This window comes from Sarcophilus harrisii, chromosome 6, assembly GCF_902635505.1.
Source record: "Sarcophilus harrisii chromosome 6, mSarHar1.11, whole genome shotgun sequence".
Classification (NCBI taxonomy): Eukaryota; Metazoa; Chordata; class Mammalia; order Dasyuromorphia; family Dasyuridae; genus Sarcophilus; species Sarcophilus harrisii.
Genome location: NC_045431.1, coordinates 187,447,847 through 187,468,381, shown reverse-complemented (window position 1 = coordinate 187,468,381; position 20,535 = coordinate 187,447,847). Strand labels below are relative to the sequence as shown.

Genomic DNA, 20,535 nt, shown 5'->3' with positions numbered 1-20,535 from the left:
TGGAAATATGTTTAGAAGAATTGCACATATTTATCCTATATTGGATTACTTGCTGTTTTAGGGAATAAGGGAGGTAGGGAGAAAGGGAGAAAAATTTGGAACACAAGGTTTTACAAAGGTAATTACTGAAAACTATCTTTGTATGTCTTTTGAAAAATATAAAGCTATTATTATTTTTTAAATTAGTCCATAAATCACAAAATAATAATAGTAATAATAAATTTTCCCCTTATCCATGGGTTTAACAAGTAAAATATTCCATGTTCTCCTACTTGTGCTTCATAATTGTTTTTATATAGTTACTGATTTTGTTGTGGCACGTAGATTCCCTAGTATTTCATATTGTCTGCAATCGAAGTGGAATTTCTCTATCTCTTGCTGCTATATTTTGATGGGTAATATATAGAAATGCTAATGATTTATGTGAATTTGTTTTATATCTTGAAATTTTGCTGAAGTTGTTAATTATGGCAACTAATTTTCTACTTGATTCTTTAGGATTCTTTAAATATACCACCATATTGTCTGCAAGAAGTAATACATTTTGTTTCCTCATTGCCTTTTCTAATTCCTTCAACTGCATTTTTTTTTCTTATTATTACTATAGCTAGCATTTCTAGGGGAAGATGAGGCAGCATTCCATTACTTAAATCCAATTCACTTGCATGTCATGGCATCATCTCCCTGATATCATGGTCCTCTTTGAGAATGAAGGACAAATAATACAATATTGACTAATAGTAGGGATAGTGGACATTCTTGCTTCCTCCTGATCTTATGGGGGAGGCTTCTAGCTTATACTCACTACATATAATGTTTGCTAATTGTTTTGGATAGATATATCATTTATCATTTTAAGGAAAACTCCATTTATTCCTATTCTTCCTAGTGTTTTTAATTGGAATGGCTATTATTTTTTGTCAAAAGCTTTTTCTGCATCTATTGAGATAATCATATAATATTTGTTGATTTTGTGATTGAAATGGTCCAGTATGCTGATAGTTTTTCCAATATTGAATGTATTCTTGTATTCTTAACATAAATCCCACCTGGTCCTAGTGTATGATGTTTGTGATATATATCTATAATCTCCTTGCTAGATTTTTATTTTAGAATTTTGTTTCAATATTCATTAGGGCTATTGATCTATGGTTTCCTTCTCTGGTTTAGGTATTTAAGCACCATATTTGTATGCAATGTGGTATTGCCCATTTTTTTCCAAATAGTTTATAGAGTTCTGGAATTCATTGATCTTTAAATGTTTGGTAAAATTCACTTGTGAATTTTGGCCCTAGGAAGGGGTTTTCTTAGGGAATAGATTGATGGCTTGTTCAATTTCTTTTTCTAAGTCAAAGTATAAATATTTCTAAGTATACTGTTTCCTCTTCTGTTAATATGGACAATTCATATTTTTGTAAATATTCATTCATTTTACTTGGATAGTTAGTTATATTTATTGGTATATAATTGGGCAAAATATCTCAGAGCAATTGTCTTGATTTCTTCTTCAATGGTGGTAAATTCACCTTTTTCATTTCTAATATTGTTAATTTTGTTTTTTTTTTTAAAGAAAAGTTAAATTAACCAATGGTTTATCAAATTTTTTTCATAAAACAGCTCCTACTTCAATGATTTCTTTATTTTCAATTTTATTAATATTTTCTTTGATTTTGAGTTCTAATTTGGTATTTAATTGGGGATTTTTAATTTGTTCTTTTTCTAGTTTTTTTTAATTGCACGCCCAATTTATTGATCTTTTCTTTCTTTATTTTATTGATATAAACATTTAGAGATATAAATTTCCTCCCCATGTACTTCTTTTGCTGCATCCCCCTTTCAATTCTTAATTGGAAGGCTTAAATGCAAATATACAACTTTCAATTAAAACAATGACATAAAGGTATTAGAGAAACTCAGCTTTCCACATGAAAAGAAATGGATTCTCCAAAAACAATAATGAGAAAACCAAAAAGATAGAATTGAGCTCCTCCATCAGTCCACAATTACACGTGCACATGCACACACACCCACATATACACACACACACAAAAATGGCAGTGTATAGTAGAGAAGTTATACCAGAAAGTTAAGGCTCAAATATATCTAAGTCAAATGAAATAGGACAAGAATCTATGCCAGGGAAGACAGTACAAGCTCCCAGAAATAAGACCTGAAGCCATCCAGTTCTCTGAAATGGGGACAATATGTGAAGAAAAAAATTATCATGAACTCCAGTAATCAACCTATCATAATAGAAGCAATGGACAGAACTAGTTCTCAATAGTCAATATACAGGGAAACATAGGGCCAGTTCAGAACTTAGCCACCAAAAGTTTGGAAGTAAGAGAGCAATAGAGCTGTCTAGGATGACTGAGATCAGCATGTTCTCCAACATCCCAGTAAGGAATCCCAAGACCAAGAGAGAGACTAAAACTAACTCCTGATTGAGAATAATGAAAAGGGGAGAAAGAGACCAATGTATACCTAAACTTAGAAGTGAATCACTAAGGCTGTATGAAACTGAACTCAGAAATTGAGGCAGAGATCAGGGCTTGATACCAGTCACCTCCATCTAGATGAGCTGCAGACTCAAAGTCTATAGGATGGGATAGAGCCAAACAAGGCCTACCCATACAGACAGATGAAAATATGAGTAAACAATAGACAACACCAAACACAATGAAGAAATACTATGGATTAAGATAAAACCAAAAGGTAAACCCATAAAAAAGTAACCCTATAGTAAATACAAGAAGATCCTCAGAAGAAAACAAAGATTCAAAATAAGGATTACAAGAATAAATGAAAGCAGTTAAGGAAAAGAATAAAAAATAATGGTAAAAATGAAATTGAAGTTTAGAAGGGAAAATGCAAAGGAAAATAAATAGCATAGAACAAAGATTGGAACACATTATAAAAGTAGTGTACTTAAAAAAAAGAAGGAAACAAAATAACAGTTACATAAGAAATATTAAAATAAAATTTAAAATTTAAAAAATAGAAGAAAATATAAGGTATCAAAACCAATAACCTACAAAATAGATCAAAGAGAGATCATTTAGGAATTCCTGAAAAGGATGGCCAAACACTTAAATATCATATTCAAGAACTCATAAAAAAGAAAACTCTTTTTAGAGTTTAGAAAACTATTATTAGAACCAGGGGACCCATAAAAAAATAGAAAAAAACCCCATCACTTCATTAGTGAAATACCAAAATAAAAACAGCTTCTAATGACATACCCAAAATACAAAAGTTCCAAATCCAGAAAAAATAGTGAAAGCAATCAGAACAAAATTATTCAAGTTCCAATGAATCACAGTATCACAGAAACTTAATAGCAATAACTACAATGGAGGTAAAATCTTGGAATATGCTATTCCAAAAGGCAAAATATAAAGAATTTCAACCAAGAATAGCTAACCATAAAAAACTGATAATAAAACTATAAAGGAAAAATAAACTTTTAATGCAACATAAAACTAAGACATTTTTAATGAAAAGACTAGAACTAAATAGTGTCCAAAATGTGAACAAAGGTATTAAGAAACACCTAGAAATATGAATAAATTTGAGCAATTAAAAGTATGTAAATTACAATGAAATGTTCCTTCTTAATCCTGATTTCTTCAAATTTTAATAGAAAAATATGATAAATCCTGGCCTGTGTATAATTTTGTTCCAATTTTTGTTTAAGGGAGAAAATAAAGAAGAAATAAATGGAAGAAAGAAAGAAGAGTGTAATTTACTATTCTATATAAATGAACTGTGACAGAAGAATACACAAACATGAAGGAAGTTCTGAGAGGAGAATGGACAGAGTTAACCCAGGTACACACACATACTAAAAGAATGCTAGGGATAGAATGACATTATTAGAGAGAGAAAAGAATCAAATAGGACATAGCTATAAATGAAGTAAATTTCAACTCTGGATTGCTGATCACAAAGTGGGAAATTAATTAAAAACAAAAAAAGAAGGCATAAGAACCATAGATTGGGGGTTGGTCTTGATGAAAAAAGGAGGGATAGAGTAGTAGAAACCAATTACTTGGGCAAAGTATTAAAAGCCAATCACTCAAATACACTCAATATGATTAAACAAATTCCTACTTTTTTTCCATTCCCTTTTATTCTTTGCAATGAACATGGCTGCCAAAAAAGAGGGGAACATGTAAGAGATTAGTTATGAAAGAAGGAAACTCACAATTCATAACTGTAAAAGGGGCTGTAAACTGGATACAAATACCCATAAAATGAAGATATGTAGCAGAATAGATTAGAAAGCAAAATCTGACAATATGTTGCTTATAAGAAACACATTTGAACAAAAAGTTACATGAAATTCACATGAGGGCCTAGAGCAGAATTTATGTTTCAAGTGAACACAAAAAACAAAGTAGACAACAGTAAAAATAGACATGACTAAAAAAAAATAAGCACAGAAACTACATATATGTAAAGGCACCATAGATAATAATATCAATATTTAATTTATATGTATTAAATGTCAGTTGGGATAAAATTAATCAAATTACAGGAAGAAATAGATATTAAACTATAACAGAGATTTCAGTGTGCTCCTCTTAAGCCTATATATATCTCACCAAAAAAAAAAAAAAGAAATTAAAGAGCTAAATAGAATTTTTAAAAATTACACATAGGAATAAAATTATACATAATAAATCTCTGGAGATTAGTGCATGAGAATAGAAAGGAATAAATTTTAGCTATGTATAATATGTTTGCAAAGACTGATCATATGCTAAAGCATAAAAATAATCATAAATAAATATAGAATAGTACATATATTAAACTCATAGTTTGCTGATCACATCACAATAAAGTTTTATTCAAAACTGGAGCTCAAAGAAAGGATACTGAATAATGCAAACCTGAAAAATCTATTCAATAGCAAATCATTGCAACAATAGATAATTTTATTGAAGTAAAGACTAACAATGAAGCAAGATATAAAAGCATGTGGAATGCATGGGAGTAAAATATATCTATAAATATGTTCATCAATGAAAAAAGAATAAACATATTGATAAATTAGGTGTACAATTATAAAATTAGAAAACCAGCAACTCAAAAAACCCAACCAAATACAAAAATAAAAATTCTGAAAATCAAAGAAGAGAGCAACAAACTTGAAAATAACAACATAATAGAATTGAGTTCATAAAACCAGAAGCTGGATTAAAAAAAAACTGAACAAAATGCTAGCAAAGAGGTCCTTATTTCATAATAAGATAATTATACACTATGACCATGTTGGATTTGTTACAGGAATTAACATTTGATCGAATATTATGAAAATGGTAAATATAATGACCAGATAATTACAGTCAAATACACCATATAAAAAACAGTCATTATAATAAAAAAATTTAAATGTGTGATAATAAATGAACTATTCTTTAAAATGATCTAAAATCAAATGTGAGTGAATCTGTTATGGAAAAATGACAAAAGCAAGAATATATACTCTCAACTATTATTTTATATATTTCTAGAAATATTAGCTAAAGCAATAAAATAAGAAAAATAGATGGATGGAGAAAGAAGAGGAAAAGCAAAAATAAGATGACCAATACTTTTAGATGATTAGTCAACTTAAAATTAATTGAAATAATAATAAAATAAAATGCCAACACAAATTATGAACCTTTCTAGGTATTACAAATAAGATCCAGGAAGAAGAGAAAGAAAAAAGGAATTCTATTCAAAATTATTAGAGAATGGAAAAAGATATATGAATTTTTAAAATATGACTACAAAGCATTCTCCACAGGAAAAAAAGAGATAGATATAAATATCAGAAAAATATTTGCTGGGACAGCTAGATGGTGCAATGGGACCTTGGAGTCAGGAGGATCTAAATTCAAATCTGGCTTCAGACATTTGAGAGTTACTAGTTGTGTGATGATAGGTAAGTCACTTAACTCTATCTCACCAAAAAAGAAAAAAAAAGACATTATTTGCTGATTAAGACTAGATTTTCACAAAGTAACAAAAATGATAGTACTATCTAAGTTAATGTACAGACTCAATAACAAACAGATCAAACTTCTGAAGGATTCCCTGATAGGCCTAGGAAAAAGTGATAAAATTTATCTGGGGAAAAGAAGTTCAAGAATCTCCATAAAATGCAATTTTCAGGGATAAAGTTGATCCCTGAAGTTTATCAAGATAAAATAGGTTACATGTTATAAAATACTGTCTATCCATCAAAGAACATATGCAAAATAGAAAGGGAACCTAAATGTTTACCACCAAATCAATTCTAAAGTTCACGAAGATAATCATAAATACCAATATAATTATAACCCTCAGAGTGATTTACATTGATATTTTGATGACTTTGTTTTAAAGGGAAACTTGTAGAGCAGATAAAACTGTGTAATGTTTTTAGGACTACCTAATGACAGAGTTTCTTTTGTTTTTTTTTTTTAATCAATCAAAAACAAAACCCACCAAAACCATGTTCCCAAGAGGAAAGAGTGGCAGAGACAAGGAAAGCACTATGCTGACCTTCAATGTGGGACTCTTATTATGAAATGAGTTTCCTAGATCGTTAAGCTACACTCTAGTTTGAACTCCATTCTATATAGATATTCATTGGCCTATGACAAACTGCTTGTATTCTACCGTACCCATGAAAAAATGGAAATAAATAAAATTTCACTAGCCTGTCTTTCCTTTTTCTTTTCAAGAAAAGTATCCCCAAATGGCACTGAAAAAGCCTTAGTGAATAGAAAGTTCCTCCTATTCCCAGTCAGCACTTAAGACAACAGCACAAAGAAATAAATGTAATTGGCAAGAAGCCTGCTGGTCTGCTGCAGAAGAAAAGGAGCTTAGTGTTCAGGCAACTTATCCACGGCAGCAAGACCACCAACGAATGAATGACTGTGGGAGTACCTTTTATTATCTACATTTTCCTTAATTAATAACTGAGAGGGCAATTTAAGGATGGAAAAGGCTTTTCTTTACTGCTTTAGAAAGAAGAGAAAAACAGATTGCTTTGTTTCCTCAAAAATCCTAGTTGCATCCATGGGTCTGTAAGCTAACTATGGTATTTGTTTTTCTAAGAGTGACAAAAGAAAGGAAAAGTAAAGCAGCACAGTCTACTGGAAAGATGCTCAATCGGGAATCAGGAATCCCAGCCCTGCCATTTGAAGCTCGGCCTTTGGGCAAGTTATTTAAGCTACCTGAGATGGGAGTGGGGAGAGGAAGGAAAGTGGTCAAGATAGCGGCATAAGATGCAGCCTGGAATCAGTTCTCTTTTTAATCATCCCAAGTCAAAAATAAATGCAATAAAAAGAACGAGAACAAGATAGGGAAGATAAAGTTACCACTAGATAATTCTTATAGAAAACAATATTAATAAAAGTTCAGCTCACCACTCTGCTCTTCCAGAGTTCCATATCCCTCAGCCCAAACTCAGTGCCCAGAACCAATCCTTCCTTAGAGTTGTGGAGAGGTAGGCATCAACTCTTGTAGTAAAACCCTTAGCAAGGCCCCAGCTGGACTCTCACCTTCTTGGTGAAGAAGATGGCGCAACTCTGAGGTTCTGGCTGGAGAAAAGATGATGGCTACAAAGGAAGATGGTGGTCCAGTAGAGAACAGACCTTATACACAAGCCTCTTCTAGTTTCCATTCTTTAGTTTTCTAACCAAACACTCCTTATACTCTTTAGCCTACTGATGCTCATGAAGCTGATCATCCTTAGTGAAAGAAAGGAAAGGAAGATGAAAAGAAAGAGTTTGGTAATATGAAGCTTATTACAACTTCCTAATAAAGATAGAAAGTACTGGACAGATAACAAGAAGACCCAAAGAAAGATGAAGAGTTCCAGCGACACAGGTTTCTTAGGACAGTGGAAAAATCACCTTCAGGTCCTTGGGAGCTGTATCCATCTGAACGTAGCCCACAGTAAGTTCACATTAGTATTTTTGGATGTTATATCACATTGTGGGTCTGGCATTCCAGTGAGACCTTAAGATGTTTTTTAAAACTTCTATGTTATATTGTCTCACTCATCTTTATTTGTGAAGTTTCTTTTTTATATTCAAGTACAATACTATGTATGTGTGTGTACATATATATATATATATGTACACACACACATATATGTATGTGTATATTCACATATACATACACATACAAACACAAAAAATATATATAGAGATATAAATATATATCCTTTTAAGAATGTCATCTTGTTAGGTTTACTCCATTGCTCTAGCTTATCACAATCTTTGTGGAGTCTAATTGTCATTCATTGGATTAGCTATCCCCCTCAGCTTTATGTCATCTGCCAGTGTGATGATCATACTACCTATGCCTTAATCCTTTGTCCAAGTCATTGATAAAAATGTTCAACAGCAAGGAGCCCACCCAGTCCCTGGAAGTGCCCTACTGGAGACCTCCTACTGCAGTGACATTTAACTATTGCTAAAATGAGTTGCGGGTAAGCAAAAAGAGTTAAGGACAACAAACAAGGGTAGGTTTTTTAAAATCCATACTGAAGAAGAAAATCAAGGGCATGAATTCAAGTAACCAGGCCCAGAAAAATCCATTTATTGGTTTTGAAAGAACTGGAAGATATGTTTGTAAGTTATTGAGTTAGGAAACTTCACTAAGGAATAGGAGACATACCAAAGAACTATAAAAGATCAAATGTCTTTCTTTTCAAAAAAAGGAAGAGAATAAAACCAGCAAATTTGACTTTGATACCTGGGGAAATATAGGCAATAGTACTAAACAGATGATTAGAGAGTACCAATTCATCAAGGAATCAATTAACAAACATTTATTTATAAATGTGCTATGTGATGTGAACTATACTAGATATTGGGGATATCAATGTGAAAAGGAAAAAATCCCTACTCTCAAGGAGTTTATATTCTAAGAAAAGAAACATATAAATATTGTTTCTTCTCTTAGAATATAAACTCCTTGAGAGTTTATACAGAATAAATATATACAAGATGAATATTAAATATAATAAATACAACAGCTAGTGATGGAAGGCACTAAAAGTTGAAGGGAAATAAAAGTTTTGTATACAAGACGGTGCTCATGTTGTACCTTGAAAGAAGATATACGTTCCTGTGTGAGACAGATATATACATTCCAGGCATGAGGGGCAATCCAATGCAAAGACAGGGATGGACCTAGGAATGTGTGGAAATTTATGGCTGTAAGGATAAATGAGAGTCAGATAACCACACACTTTTGTTTATTGAGTACTAGGGTGATTAATAAGTGTTTGATGACCTGAGTTGTTGACTAGCTTCAAATCCTCTTATCATTTTCTTTTTTCTCCTCTGGAATTGCTCAAATTTGTAAAATGTTCTAAAATCAACTCAGAAAGAAAACTAATCTTGGAAACTGGGACCAACCAACAGAAAATACAAGACTATTACTTCCCTGATTCTAGAATCTAGACTTCTACTAATGAAGTTTGAAACCCCCTTAGTTTAACTTGTCATATTTACAAATCATATTGAGACTTCAGATAATTAAAATCCTCTATATATCCCACTTTTATGGTTGTACAATTCATTTCTTTAGCCCAAACACAGCACTTTACATTTTTATCCATATCAAATTTCATTTTGTTAAATTCAATCTATCTGGAACATCTTAAAGGTGAAGAGCCATAAAACAAAAGAGCAATTTTCACTTCTCACCGTGGCTTCCGATGTTGATGGATGTTTCTGTAACTCAGTTTTGGGAACAGTCTTATTCTTGCACAGCAAGTGTAGCTTTAGCTTGTCAAATAATATCTGAATAAATTAATATTTCAGATGATGAAAATCTTTCAAAATTAAATAAACTAAACATCTACAACAGTAGCTAATTTATATGGTTACAAGAGGTACAAATAATGAAAAAGGAAAATAACAAAAAGAGAATTCCAGTTAAATTATAAAAATAATTAAATTCTAAGTTGATCTTTAAAAAGCTTTGAAATAAATACATTTTAATATGAAAATTAATAATACCTACAATTTTCACATCATTAATATAACAGTTAACATTTATAACATGACAAAAATCTTCCATCTAATTTTTGATTAATAAATGCAGTTCCCAAAGGATACTATTTTGTATAAAGCACCAAGATAAAGATTTACCTCTCCAAGTTGATTATTACTAGTAATAAGAAACTGCTCTCCTGCAGCAACATGAGCTTTTTTTTCCAATTCCTTTAAATGAAACTGCAAAAATAACAAGTCAAGTTAATATCACTAAGCTCAGTTTTAAAGGATTTCATAAGATGACAAGAATCTTTTTAATAGTAATAGCTTTTTATTTTTCAAAATACATAAAAAGATAGTTTTCAACATTTACTCTAGCAAAACCTTACGTTCCAAATGTACTTCCTACTCTAGATAGCAAGTAATCCAATATAGGTTAAAGATGTGCAATTCTTCTATATATATTTCCACATTTATCATGCTGCACAAGAAAAATCAGATCAAAAGGGGGAAAAATGAAAAAGAAAAAACAAGCAAGCAAAAAACAAAAAAGGTGAAAATATTATGTATCTACAGTCAGTCCTCATTGACTTCTCCTCTCTCTGGATGCAGATGGCTCTCTCCACAAATCCATTGGAATTGGCCTGAATCATCTCATTGTTGAAAAGAGCTATGTCTATCAGAATGGATCATCACATAATCTTGTTGCCACTGCGTACAACGTTCTCTTGGTTCTACTCACTTCAGCTTGTGTAAGTCTCTCCAGGCCTCTCTGAAATCATCTTGTTGCTCATTTATTATAGAACATAATATTACATTACATTCATATACCATAACTTATTCAGCCATTCTCCAGCTGATGGACATTCACTTAGTTTCCAATTTCTTGCCACTACAAAAAGGGCTTTTACAAACATTTTTGCATATGTGGGTCCTTTTCCCTGTATATGATTTCTTTGGGATACAGACCCAGTAGAGATAGCGCTAGATCAAAGGATATACACAGTTTGATAGCACTTTGGGTATAGTTTCAAACTGCTTTCTAAAATGGTTAGATCAGTTTGCACCACCACCAACAATGTATTAGTGTCCAAGTTTTCCCACAACCCCTCCAACACTTATCATTATCTTTCCCTATCATCTTAGCCAATCTGAGAAGTATATAGTGGTACTTCATAGTTGTCTTAATTTGCATTTCTCAGACTAATAATGATTTTGAGAATTTTTTCATATGACTATAAATGGCTTTAATTTCTTCCTCTAAAAGTTATCTATTCATATCCTTTGACCATTTATAAACTGGAGAATGGCTTATATTCTTATAAATTTGAGTTAATTCTTTATATTTTAGAAATGAGGCCTTTATCAAAAATCTTAACTATAAACAATTTTCCTAAGTTTTCTGCTTCCCTCCTAATCTTGGCTGCATTGATTTTGTTTGTACTAAAACAATAATTTAATATAATCATAATTATCCATTTAGCATTTCATAATGTTCTCTGGTTCCTATTTGGCCACAAATTCCTTCCTTGTCCACAAATCTTAAGGAGAGGCTATCCCTTGTTTTCATCATTGGCTTACAATAGCACTCTTTATGTCTAAATCATGAATCCATTTCAACCTTATCTTGGTACAGAGTGTTAGGTGTTGCTCCATTCCTAGTTTCTGCCATACTATTTTCCAGTTTTCCCAGGAATTTTTGTTAAATAAGGAGTTCTTATCCTAGAACCTAGTCTTTGGGTTTATCAAATACTATATATTATTGTAGTCATTGACTATTGTGTCTTCTGAACCTAACCTATTACACTGATCTACTACTCCAATTTCTTAGCTAGTACCAAATGGTTTTGTGGATGATTGCTTAATAATATAATTTTAGGTCTGGTTTAGGTAGGTCACCTTGCTTTGCAGTTTTTTCCATCAATTCCCTTGTAATTCTTGACCTTTTGTTCTTCCAGATGAATTTTGCTATTATTTTTTTCTAACTCTATAAAGTAATTTCTTGGCAGTTTGATTGGTATGGCACTAAATAGATTGATTTAGGCAGAACAGTCATTTTTATCATATTAGCTTGGCCTATCCATGAGCACTTGATATTCCTCTAATTATTTAGATTTAACTTTTTGTGTGAAAAGTGTTTTGTAATTGTGTTCATATAATTCCTGGCTTCATCTTGGCAAGTAGACTCTCAAATGTTTTATATTATCTACAATTATCTTAAATGGAATTTCTTTTTTTTTTTTTTGTCTCTTGTTGATGGACTTTGTTGATAACTCATAGAAATTTCAATGATTTATTTGGATCTATTTTATATCCTGCAACTTTGCTAAAGTTGCTAATTGTTTCTAGTAGTTTTTTACTTGATTCTCTAGGATTTTCTACTTATAACATCATATGATCTGCAAAGAGTGATAGTTTCTTCATTAACTACTTTAATTCTTTCAATTTCTTTTTCTTTGCTTATTGTTAAAGCTAACATTTTTAATACAACATTGAATAGTAATGGTGATAGTGGGCAACCTTATTTCACTCCTGATTTTCTTGGGAATGCTTCCAGTTTATTCCCATTACATAGAATTCTTGCTGATGGCTTTAGGTAGATGCTACTTATCATTTTAAGGAAAACTTCATTTATTCCTGTACTCTCTAGTGTTTTCAATAGGAATGGGTACTGTTTTTTTCAAATGCTTTTTCTGCATCTAGTGATTTAATCACACGATTTCTATTAGTTTGGTTATTGATATGGTCAATTATGCTGATAGTTATCCTGATATTGAACAACCCTGCATTCCTGGTATAAATCCCACTTGGTCATAGTGTATTATCCTGATGATAAATTGTTGTAATTTCTTTGCTAATATTTTATTTAAGATTGTTGCATCAATTTTGGAACTATGCTCAAAAAGTTATCAAACTGTGCATACCCTTTGATCCAGCAGTGTTTCTATTGGGATTATATCCCAAAGAGATCTTAAAGGAGAGAAAGGGACCCACATGTGCAAAAATGTTTGTGGCAGGCCTCTTTATAGTGGCAAGAAATTGGAAACTGAGTAGAGGCCCATCAATTGGAGAATGGCTGAATAAATTATGATATAAATGAACGCTACAGAATACTATTGTTCTATAAGAAGTGACCAGCTACATAATTTCAGAGAAGTATGGAGAGACCTACATGAACTGATGCTAAGTGAAATGAGCAGAACCAGGAGATCATTATACATAGCAACAACAAGACTATACGATGATCAGTTCTGATGGACATGGCTCTCTTCAACATTGAGATAATTTAAACCATTTCCACTTGTTCAGTGATAAAGAGAGCCATCTACACCCAGATAGAGAACCATGGGAACAGTGTGTGGAACACAACATAGCATTCTCACTCTCTGTTGTTATTTGCTTGCATTTTGTTTTCTTTCTCAGTTTTTCTTTTTCTTCCTTCTTGATTTGATTTTTCTTGTGCAACAAGATAACTGTATAAATACATATACATATATTGGATTCAACATGTATTTCAACATATTCAACATGTATTGGACTACCTGCCAGCTAGTGGAGGGGATGAAGGAAGGAGGGGAAAATTTGGAATAAAAGGTTTTGCAAGGGTCAATGTTAGAAAAATTACCCATGCATAAGCTTTGTAAATAAAAAGCTTTAATTAAAAAAAAGATTTATATTCATTAATATTCATTAAGGAGATTGGTCTATATATTTCCTTCCTATTTTGGTCCTTCCTGGTTTATGAATCAGCACCATATTTGTGTCATAAAAGGAATTTGGTAGCATTAGGGTTAGTTTCCAAATAGTTTGTATAGTATTGGAATCAATTGTACTTTAATTGTCTGCTAGAATTCACTTGTAAATCCATCTGGTCCTGAAGATTTGTTTTTAGGGAGTTCATTAATGGCTTGTTCAATTTCTTTTCCTAAAATGGAATTTAAGTAATTTATTGCCCCCTCTGTTAATCTGGACAATATGTATTTTTTGTAAATATTCATCCATTTCACTTGTTATGTTTTAATGGCATACAATTGGGTAAAATAGCTTCTAATTATTGCTTTAATTTCCTCCTTTTTTGTGATGTTCCCCCTTTTCATTTTTAATACTGGTAATTTGTTTTTCTTCTTTCCTTTTTCTAATCAAATTAACCAAAGGTTTATCTATTTTGTTGAATTTTTTTTAAACAACTTAGTTTTATTTATTAGTTCAGTAGTTTTCTTGCTTTCACTTTTGATTTTCATAATTTCTAATTAGATATTTAGTTAGGGCTTTTTAATTTGTTCTTTTTCTAGCTTTTTTAGTTATATATCCTATTCATTGATCTTCTCTTTCCTTATTTTATTCATGTAAGAACTTAGAGGTGTAACATTTCCCTTAAGGACTGCTTTGGCTGCATCCCATAAGTTTTGGCATATTGTCTTATTGTTATTCTCTTGGATGAAATTATCAGTTGTTTCTATGATTTATTGCTTGACCCATTCATTATTTAGGATTAATTAATTAGTTTCCAATTAATTTTTTGTCTATTTTTCTATGGTCCTTTATTACATGTAATTTTTAATGCATCATGAGCTGAAAAGGATACATTTATTATTTCTGCCTTTCTGCATTTATTGTGAAATTTTTATGCCCTAATACATGGTCAATTTTTGTGTGGGTTCTATGTGCCACTAAGAAAAAGTATATTCCTTTCTATCCCCATTCATTTTTCTCCAAAGGTCTATCATGCCTAACTTTTCTAAAATTCAATTTACCTCTTTCTTTCTTCTTTATTTTGTGGTTTGATTTATCGAATTCTAATAGGGGAAGGTTGAGATCCTCCACTAGTTTAGTTTTCTTGTCTATTTCTTCTTGCAACTTTATTAATTTCTCCTAGGAATTTGGATGCTATATTATTTGGTGCATATATGTTTAGTATTGATCATTACTTCACTATCTATGGTACTTTTTAGCAAAATGTAGTTTCCTTCCTTATCTCTTTTAATTAGACCTTTTTTTGCTTTTATTTGATCTGAGATAAGGATCACAACCTCTGTTTTTTTTATTTCAGCTGAAACTTAATACACTCTGCTCCAGCCTTTTATCTCTACTCTGTATGTAAATATTGCCCTCCTTTTATTTTCCTTTGCCTTTCTCTTTTTCCTTCCTACTTCTCTATAGGGTGACATAAATTTCCATAGCAAACTAAATGTGTAAAATAATCCCTCTTTGAGCCAAATCCAGTGAGATTAAGGTTCAAACAAAGCTCATCTGCCTTCCTTCTTTCCCTCAAATGTAATAGGTCTTTTTGGCCTCTTCATGTGATGTAATTTACCTCATTTTACCTCCCCTTTCCTCTTCTTCCAGTACAATCAATCCCTTTTCCGCTCCTAGTTTCTTTTTTATGTCATCACATTAAAGTAAACTTATACCTAAACCTGACAAAGATAAGCCCTCAAGAGTTACACATATTATTTTCCAATATAAGGATGTAAACATTTTAACCTTTAAAAACATAGTTTTTTTCCTTCTTCTTCTTTTTTTTTTTTTACCTTTTTATACTTCTCGAATTCTGTATTTGATGATCAAATTTTCTGTTCAGGTCTGGTCTTTTCATCAAAAATAATTGAAAATCCTCTATTTCATTTAATGTCCACCCTTTTCCCCTGAAAAATAATGCTTAGTTTTGCTGGATCATTGATTCTTGGCTGCAATCCAAGATCCTTATTTTCTGGAATATCATATTCCAGGTCTTATGATCTTTTAAAGTAGAAGTGCTAGGTCCTAAGTAATTCTAATTGTGATTCTTCAACATTTGAATTGTTTCTTTCTGGCTGCTTGCAGCATTTTCTTTTTTTTCAAATATTAACATTTATTATATTTCGTTTAGCTCATATGTCATTTTAGGAGATCATATAAACAATCTCCTATTATAAAAACTAATCACAAACAATAGCTCTGAGTTGCTTTTATGAAAATATCTAATAAATCCTCAAACTAAGCAATATTTTAAGTAAAAACATACTCATTTTGGTTAACATTTCTGAGCCTGTGAATATACACACTAGTTTTTCTTTTCTTTTTCATTAATTATTATAGCTTTTTATTGACAAAACATATGCATGGTTACTTTTTTCAAAATTGACCCTTGCAAAAACTTCTGTTCCAACTTTTCCATTCCTTCCTTCCCCTAGATGGCAGGTAGTCCCACATGTTAAATATGTTAAAGTATATGTTAAATACAAGATATGTATACAAATTTATACAGTTGTCTTGCTACACAAGAAAATTGGATTTAGAAAGAAGATAAAAATAACCTGGGAAGAAAAACAAAAATGCAAGTAAACAATAAAAGAAAAAGTGTAAATGCTATGTTGTGGTCCACACTCATTTCCCAGTGTTCTTTTGCTGGGTGTAGCTGGTTCTGTTCATTACTGATCAATTGGAACTGATCTGGATCCTCTCATTGTTGAAGAGAGCCACTTCCTTCAGAATTGAACCTCATACAGTATTGTAGTTGAGGTATATAATGATCTCCTGGTTTTGCTCATTCATTTAGAATCAGTTCATGTAACTCTCTCCAAGCTTTTTTGTATTCATCCTGCTGGTAATTTCTTACAGAACAATAATATTCCATAACATTCATATATCACAATTTACCCAGCCATTCTCCAATTGATGGGTATCCATTCGATTTCCAGTTTCTACCCACTACAAAAAGGGCTGCCACAAACATTTTTGCACATGTGGGTCCCTTTTCCTTTTTTAATATCTCTTTGGGATATAAACCCAGTAATAACACTGCTGGATCAAAGGGTATGCAGTTTGACAACTTTTTAGCATAGTTCTAAATTGCTGTCCAGAATGGTTGGATTAATTCACAGTTCCACTAACAATGTATCAGTGTCCCAGTTTTCCCACATCCTCTCCAACATTGGTCATTATCTTTTCCTGTCATCTTAGCCAACCTGAGAAGTGTGTAGTGGTATCTCAGAGTTGTCTTAATTTGCATTTCTCTGATCAGTAGTGATTTGGAGCACCTTTTCATATGGCTAGAAATAGTTCCAATTTCTTCATCTGAGAATAGTCTGTTCATATCCTTTGACCATTTATCAATTGGAGGATGGCTTGATTTCTTACATATTTGAGTCAATTCTCTATATATTTTGGAAATGAAGCCTTTTATCAGAACCTTTAACTGTACAGATATTTTCCCAGCTTATTGCTTCCCTTCTAATCTTGTCTGCATTAGTTTTGTTTGTAAAAAAGCTTTTTGACTTCATATAATCAAAATTTTCTATTTTGTGATCAATAATGATCTCTAGTTCTTCTTTGGTCACAAATTCCTTCCTCCTCCACAGGTCTGAGAGGTAAACTATCCTATGGTCTTCTAATTTATTTATATCATTCTTTATGTCTAGATCATGCACCCATTTTACCTTATCTTGGTACACAGTGTTAAGTGTGGGTCAAAGGCTAGTTTCTGCCATACTAGTTTTCAATTTTCCCAGAAGTTTTTGTCAAAAAGATGAGGCCTTTGGGTTTGTCAAACACTAGATTGTTAGTTATTGATTATTTTGTCCTGTGACCTAACCTATTCCATTGATCAACTAGTCTATTTCTTAGCTAGTACCAAATGGTTTTAATGACCGCTGCTTTATAATATAGTTTTAGATCTGGTACAGTAAGGCTACCTTCATTTGATTTTTTTTTCATAAGTTCCCTTGATATTCTTGACTTTTTGTTCTTCCAGATGAATTTTGTTGTTATTTTTTCTCAGTCAGTAAAATAGTTTCTTGGAAGTCTGATTGGTACAGCATGAAATAAATAGATTAGTTTAGGGAGATTATCATCTTTATTATATTTTCTTGACCTATCCAAGAGCATTTAATATTTTTCCAATTGGTTAGATCTGACTTTATTTGTCTGGAAAGTGTTTTGTAGTTTTGTTCATATAGTTCCTGACTTTCCCTTGGCAGATAGATTCCCAAATATTTTATACTATCGGCAGTTATTTTAAGTGGAATTTCTCTTTGTGTCTTTTGCTGTTGGATTTTTTAGTGATGTATAAAAATGTTGATGATTTATGTGGATTTATTTTGTATTCTGCAACTTTGCTAAAGTTGTAGATTATTTCTAATAGTTTTTTAGTTGATTCTCTGTGATTCTCTAACTAGACCATCATATCATTTGCAAAGAGTGATAATTTGGTTTCCTCATGACCTATTCTAATTCCTTTCATCTCTTATCACCGAAGGTAGCATTTCTAACACAATATTAAATAGTAATTGTAATAGTGGGCAACCACGTTTCACTCCTGATTTTATTGGGAATGGTTCCAGTTTATCGCCATTACATATGATACTTACTGATGATTTTAAATAGATGCTACTATTTTAAGGAAAAGTCCATTTATTCCTATATTCTCTAGTGTTTTTAATAGGAATGGGTGTTGGATCTTATCAAATGCTTTTTTCTGCATCTATTGAGATACTTATATGTTTTTTGTTAATTTGGTTATTGATATAGTCAATTATGTTAATAGTTTTCCAAATATTGAACCAGCCCTGCTTGCAGTATTTTCTCCTTTATTTGATAATTCTGGAATTTAGCTACAGTATTCCATGGAGTTTTCATTTTGGGGTCTCTTTCAGGAAATGATAAGTGGATTCTTTCAATGGCCATTTCACCTTCTGGTTCTGGGATATTAGGGCAGTTTTCCTTGATGCTTTCTTGAAGGATGCTGTCCAGGCTCTTCTTTTCATTGTAGTTTTCAGGTAATCCAATAATTCTTAGATTGTCTCTCCTGGAATGGCTGAATAAATTGTGGTATATGAATATTATGGAATATTATTGTTCTGTTAGAAATGACCAACAGGATGATTTCAGAAAGGCCTGAAGAGACTTACATGAACTGATGCTGAGTGAAACGAGCAGGGCCAAGAGATCATTATATACTTCAACAACAATACTAAATGATGACCAGTTCTGATGGATCTGGCCACACTCAGCAATGAGATCAACCAAATCATTTCCAATGGAGCAGTAATGAACTGAACCAGCTATGCCCAGCGAAAGAACTCTGAGAGATGACTAAAAACCATTACATTGAATTCCCAATCCCTATATTTTTGTCCACCTGCATTTTTGATTTCCTTCACAAGCTAATTGTACAATATTCAAAGTCTGGTTCTATTTGTACAGCAAAATAACGGTTTGGTCATGTATACTTATTATGTATCTAATTTATATTTTAATATATTTAACATCTAGTGGTCATCCTGCCATCTGGGGGAGGGGATAGGGGGTAAGAGAGGAAAAATTGGAACAAGAGGTTTGGCGATTGTCAATGCTGTAAAGTTACCCATACATATAACCTGTAAAAAAAAGGCTATTAAATTAAAAAAAAAAAAAAAAAAAAAAAAGATTGTCTCTCCTGGATCTATTTTCCAGGCCAGTTGTTTTTCCAATAAAGTATTTTACATATTCTTCTATTTTTTTGGTTTTGTTTAATTGATTCTTGATGTTTCATTGAGCCCTTCACTTCCATTTGTTCAATTCTAGTTTTTAATGAATTATTTTCTTCTGTTATCTTTTTTACCTCCTTTTGCATTTGGCCAATTGTACTTTTAAAGGAGTTTGTTTAATTCATTAGATTTTTCCCCCCACTGCACCAATTCTATTTTTAAGAAATTGGTCTCTTTTTCCACTCACCAATTCTATTTTTTCAAGGAGTTGTACTGTGTTTTGATTTCACCAAATTTATTTTAAGAAGTTGTACTGCAGCATATTTTTTTTTCATTTCACCAAATGTTTTTAAGAATTTACTTTCTTTAGTCAATTTCAATTTTTTGAATTTCTTATTTATTTAGGTTGCTCTCTTAAATAATAGTATAAACTAAAGAAAAATTATTTTGTTGATTCAAATGTCTCCATTACCAATGCAAATCATAAGTTCTACATATCTTATTAGACTGTTCACCAAATTAAGTTGGGGATAAAAATAGTCACCTGGTAGACAACTTTATGGATTGTTAGTCTTCCAGGACTTATCTATTCTGGGCCTTGAAAAAAAATTTCATAGTCCAATGAGAAATGAGTTTTCAAAGCTTTTCCAGCTTAATAGAATATACCAGAGATAGAAATTCACTGATATTGGCATCAAGAACCTAATAGCTCCTCTAAATATGGACAAGTTTAGAAGGGAAGCAATAAACTGGGAAAAACATTTTTATATTCAAAGGTTCTGATAAAGGTCTCATTTCCAAATTACATAGAGAATTGACTCAAATTTATAAGAAATCAAGTCATTCTCCAATTGATAAATAGTTAAAGGATAGGATCAGACAATTTTCAGATCAAGAAATGAAAACTTTTTCTAGTCATATGAAAAGGTGCTCCAAATCACTATTGATCAGAGAAATGCAAATTAAGACAACCACTACACATCTGTCAGATTGGCTAAGATGACAGGAAAAATAATGACGAATGTTGGAGGGAATGGGGGAAACTGGGACACTGATGCATTGTTGGTGGAATTGTGAACGAATCCAACAATTCTGGA

At 31.7% G+C, this 20,535-nt stretch overlaps 1 protein-coding gene across 1 annotated transcript in view; it reads right to left on the bottom strand.

Moving 5' to 3' along the window:
• The window catches only part of POLN (DNA polymerase nu), a 303,684-nt gene that overhangs the window by 221,662 nt on the left and 61,487 nt on the right, over nucleotides 1-20,535 (bottom strand). Inside the window, exons 10-11 of the mRNA XM_031942946.1 lie at nucleotides 10,149-10,232; nucleotides 9,702-9,797 (exon numbers count right to left, since the gene is read on the bottom strand). Coding sequence (XP_031798806.1) covers nucleotides 9,702-9,797; nucleotides 10,149-10,232 — 180 coding nt within the window. The remainder of the gene's footprint in view (nucleotides 1-9,701; nucleotides 9,798-10,148; nucleotides 10,233-20,535) is intronic.